General features: G+C 40.9%; 1 protein-coding gene across 1 annotated transcript in view; it reads left to right on the forward strand.

The window, feature by feature from the left end:
* The first annotated feature begins 580 nt into the window (after positions 1–580).
* LOC108166038 (protein NLRC3-like) overlaps positions 581–5,471 on the forward strand; it is a 14,099-nt gene continuing 9,208 nt past the window's right edge. The window contains exons 1-2 of the mRNA XM_017303549.1: positions 581–836; positions 4,561–5,461. Of these exons, the coding sequence (XP_017159038.1) occupies positions 581–836; positions 4,561–5,461 (1,157 nt within the window). The remainder of the gene's footprint in view (positions 837–4,560; positions 5,462–5,471) is intronic.

The raw sequence follows: 5,471 nt of genomic DNA on the forward strand, positions 1-5,471 counted from the left end.
TTATAAGTTTACATTTACAGAATAAAGATGCTTTATGTCCATAAGGTTCATTCACAAAGCGGCTCGACTGAAGGATGGCTGCAGCTGGACCGGTACCGGTACCGCTCGGCTCCTTCTTTAAGTTCTGCTCTGAGCTCCAGGATGATCCGTCTCAACAGATCAATGTATTTAATGTCTTTGGTGACGAATAATCCCAGAAACAGGCAAAACGATCAGAACCAATGGAAACCAGAACCAAGTGCATTAAAGGAACCAGACAAGTCTAAATAAAACAGGAACTGGACCCAATAAAGATGGACTGTAACTAAACTACAACTATAAACTATCAATCAAGACAATAAAACTACAAATGAAAACAGAACCAAAGTCCAAAGAATCATCATGAAGTCAGATTTAGCAAAAAATAAGACAAATTTAATAACTTGTTGTTTCTCTGCTAACATGTCTAAATAATGCTCTATCACAGTTCAAGGCTCTTTATAAAGTTCTGAGATAAATGCAAACTGGACCTGAATCCAGTTCTGACTCAGCTTCTGGTACCAGGATGGCTCCAGCCTGTTGTTAGTGAACTATTTCAGTGATGAAGAAATGTCTCCACAGAGGTAGGAAGAGGAGCAGCGTTGGTGAGGAGGAGCAGCCGTCCAGCTGTGCTTTGTGTCAGAAGGTTCTGGTGGATCCGGTCTCTACCAGCTGTGGACACTGGTTCTGCAGACAGTGCATCAGGTCCTACTGGGACCAGTCTGCTCCATCTGGACCCTCCTCCTGCCCCCAGTGTGGAGAAAGACCCAGAACAGGAGCTGGACTGCTGACAGCCAATCAGAGCAGCTGTGCTTCAGGTGAGTCTGAATACGTCCAATCAGAGCTTCTTCTGTCGTCTGTTGGACCAATTCAACATCTTTAGTTGGGATTTGGACATTTAAGGTTTTATAAATCTTCCTGTCAACTAAATCTCTGTATTTCCAGCTGCTGTAAATAGTTTTACTTTAAAGTKACTCTGTTCTCAACTCTTTGTGCTAATTGCATTAAAACTGAACATTTTATTAAATCTGATGGTCATTTTGATGTATGAACTAGGCAGCCTAGTTCTGCACTAATGAGATGCTAGGTGGCTAACCTCTCGTCCCTTAAAATACGTAACCGTCCCGTATTTGGCTGTTAAATGAMCCGATTGAACCGATACGGGTCACAATTTGTTCCATATTTCTATAAATGTCTGATAGACACGCCTAACACACACATATCAACATTAATTGTAACAATAATGACCAAAATAAAAMACAGGATATATTAAGTTCAGCTAAATTGTCATGGTGGGAGCTAAAGGACCCTAAAGCCCTAAAGACAGTTCAGGATGATGTAAAATGTTCTACATAATTGGCCTCTGTTTTGTAATGCTTTAAGCTATTATGGGGATAAAAGTAAAAGCGGGGATTTCAACCATCTGTGAAGAACATTTTCATCAGACACTGACTGAAAAACGTTCGACTCATGTGTCTCAAAGGTGTAAAATCCATATTTAGTTAATTAGTTAAATCGTGAAATAAAACCTACCGTTTTAGGGCTTACTTGGTTACAAAACGTGATAATGTTATGAATATCTTCAAAAGTTTCCTCTTTGGTCATATTTCAGTCCGTTTTCTCATCAATATGCGAGAGTTTAGAGCGATGCGCGCTCCTGCTACAGGGGATGCAATTCTCGGCAGGCCTGCGTTTCTCTGCATAACACCTGTAACACCTGTAACACCTGTAACACCTGTAACACCTGTAACACCTGTAACACCTGGCCTCCAGGACCTACTTTGGACACCCCGGTTTTAAAACATCCTCTTATTTATTGTATAGTAGTATCAGCCAAAAAAACCTAAATGGCCATTTAAAGAACAAATCATACAAAGAGATTAATAGTAAATACTGTACTTTCCGGACTATAAGGTGCACCTAAAAGCCTTAAATTTTCTCAAAATTCAGCAGTGCGCCTTATAATCCTGTGTGCCTTATGTGTGCACCGGATTCCAAAATCTGTTCCTGACACAGAGATGTACAGTGTACAGTACGTACGCTGGCAGCGATAAACCAATCAGAGAATTGTTATCCGATTTCTGCAGCATAGGCCTCCAGTAAAAACCAGATAGGTTTTTCCACGCATCACCATCGCTATTCATCTGCGACTCCATGCGCGCCCATCTCACTGCTACTGTGAAAAAGCAAGTGAAGAAAACTGATTCGGAGTTTGCCGCCATTCCGGGATGATCAACAAAAGAACTCCAATTGCTTGACATTGGTGTAAACAGGGCGTTCAAAAAGAAGTTGCGAGCAGCGTGGGAGCGATGGACGACAGACTGAACACACGTTTATTAAGACGGGAGGCAGCGCCGGGCGAGTTACGCCACCATGTGTGGATGGATTGTGGGAGCTTGGGCTAAAGTATCTGCGTTAACTGTTGTCCGAGCTTTTGCCGGCATCATTGCTGAACAGCCACCTGGCAATGAGACCGACTCCGACAATGATGAGAGGGAACCTGGCRTGTTTGATGGCAAAATTGCCCAGCTGATCAATTCAGATACAGAAGACAAGRATGRATTTGTSGAAGAAGAATAAAAAAATAACGTGAATAAAGTTCAACTAAAMTTACTGTTTTGTTTCCGTTKCCTTTTATTTTTATTGACAGTATGTTTTAGCATGYGTCTTATAATCCRGAAAATACRGTACATAAATATTTCCTACTTTAAAAGGTTTGTTAGGGCTTTCTGTTTGTTTATTAAGAAATGTTGACATTTTTTTATTAATTCAGTGTTCAGTGGTCATTTAATGTATTATTAATGTCAGACACAGACCTRCAGCCCAGGGGCGGTTCTASATGGGGGCCAACAGGGGTACAGAAGWAATTTTGATAAATAAATGTATTTTGTTAATATTCAGAGGTGGATTTTTTTTWATCTACACAATTTTWCTTTAACAATGAATAAAAAAWTATAGTGCTGCACTTTTAGCTGCTGTATAGGATCATAGTTTCCATCTACTAGATCAGGATCTGCAACCTGGATMTCTGGAGACACAAGTGGCTCTTTGGCTCACTTGATATATCAAATAATRAAATATTGCTCTGTTTTTTGTTTCATTCTTTTTWAAGTGTCCCCGTGAAATAAMACTGACTATCCTGACYCCTGTGGTAAATTTGGTCRAGAACCAGCCTCCAAGCCTAACTATTTATTTCTATGAATATTTTAGTAATACTCTTTACAGTACCAGAGTTTTCACATAAMTTTTATACTCTTGGCKGTCTGAGGACACATTTTGATTATTAAATTAGATGTTATGATCAGTTACTCAGTATTTGAACAGTTTACCAAATACTTTTTACWCTTTGCTYAAACTTGTTKAAGGTGTGCTACTCTGATTGGAGTACAATTTTGGAGTAGTCCAAGTATGAATGATTAGTATCTATGGATCACTTTTTAAAAACAAAAAACATCACCATAAAATATTGTCTATCACTGCAGCGGCCGTCCCGCCCCATGACAGTAGGATGAGCGCCGCGGGGAGCGTCCCTTATTTTATTTTCTGAAAGGTGGCAACCCTAACCTATTATTGTGGTAAAAGTCAGTCCCAGGATCTTTATAGAAGTTCACCACATTATTCAATTCTGACTAGATGAATAGCACAGAATCAGTAACTCCAAAAGGAAACGACAACAGTGATCACACAGCGCTCAAAAAAACGTAATGCTTTTCTGAATTCAACACCTGCCTGCTACCTGTTGCCCGCTGACTCAAATTCTTGAGCCTACAGCGCCACCTAGTGACCAAAGAGGTAATTTATCACATACTAACCTCCTGTAGTTTATGGAGACAAGAAGGTGGAAAAAGYAACCTGCTGCTTTTACAAAGAGGAGAAAAAAGTCTAAGACAGAAACATTTATTTACTCTGATAATATAGCACAGATTACAGTTTATATGTTTCCTTGCAAATTATGTGATAATTCTAACAATTTGTTGYTTACCTCTAAAGGACCAAATCAAATCCATGTCATTTTCAAACTATGTTTCTTTAAAAACATTTGATCCAGAGATCTGATGGTGAAAAACCATTTTAAATGTGAACATTATCAGATAAACAAGCAGTTTCTCTGGCATGTTTTTCTCTAGATTTCCCACATTAAGGCTGGAAAAGGAGAAAACATTCTTTTTCTCTGCCTCTTCTGCAGCTGCTGTTTGTGGGAGAAGCTCAGAKAGAAACAGTAAAATGAGGACATGGTGACATGATGCAGAAGAGTTCATGTTGCTTAAAGCATTTAATGGACATGTTTCTGTAAGGTTTTTTATCTACTCTGCTTTGTGAGAATCAGATCACAACGGAACAAATTCTGGTCACAAAACGGAGACAGAAATAAATTGTCTGACAACAGAACAACATTCTGTTTCAGATAATGGATCTGATCATTTATCTTCAGATCATGTGACGTCAGAGAACGTATAAAACTTTCTAATCTGCACCAGATGATTTTGTTCCAACTTAATCACAGTCATGTTTTTAATGCAGTTGTTTCTTCTGTTTCAGCAGATGTTSGTCTGCAGGAGGTTCTAAAGGAACATAAGATCAGTCTGAGGAGGAGATGTGAATGTGTGACTGAAGGAAGTGATGAAACAGGAAGTGATGTAACAGGAAGTAGAATCCTCCTCAACAGGATCTACACTGATCTCTACATCACAGAGGGTTGGAGTGAAGAGGTTAACACCCAACATGAGGTGAAGCAGCTGGAGAGAGCTTCCAAGATCCAGAACCTCCGTGACTCTCCAATCAGGTGCCAGGACATCTTTAAATCCTTCCCTGACCAACATGGAGCCATCAGAGTGGTTCTGACCAACGGTGTCGCTGGTGCTGGAAAAACCTTCTCAGTGCAGAAGTTCACTCTGGACTGGGCCGAGGGCTTGGAGAACCAAGATGTCAGTGTGGTGGTTCTGCTTTCATTCAGGGAGCTGAACCTGATCAGAGATAAGCAGCACAGTCTTCTCTCACTGCTCCATGTTTTCCATCCAACACTCCAGAAGCTCCCAGCAGAGCAGCTGGCTGTCTGCAAACTGCTCTTCATCATTGATGGCCTGGATGAAAACAGACTTTCACTGGATTTCAACAGCAGGCAGAAGGTTTCTGACGTCACACATAAGTCATCAGTCAATGTTCTGCTGACAAACCTCATCAAGGGGAACCTGCTTCCCTCGGCTCTCATCTGGATAACTACCAGACCTGCAGCGGCCAATCAGATCCCTCCTTCATGTGTTTCCAGGGCAACAGAAGTACGAGGGTTCACCGATGCCCAGAAGGAGGAGTACTTCAGGAGGAGGTTCAGTGATGAAGAGCTGTCCCACAGAATCATCTCCCATATCCAGACCTGCAGGAGCCTCCACATCATGTGTGGAATCCCAGTTTTCTGCTGGATCACTGCTACAGTTCTGGAGAACATGTTGACCTCA

Source organism: Poecilia reticulata, unplaced genomic scaffold (assembly GCF_000633615.1).
Source record: "Poecilia reticulata strain Guanapo unplaced genomic scaffold, Guppy_female_1.0+MT scaffold_401, whole genome shotgun sequence".
In the NCBI taxonomy this organism is placed as follows: Eukaryota; Metazoa; Chordata; class Actinopteri; order Cyprinodontiformes; family Poeciliidae; genus Poecilia; species Poecilia reticulata.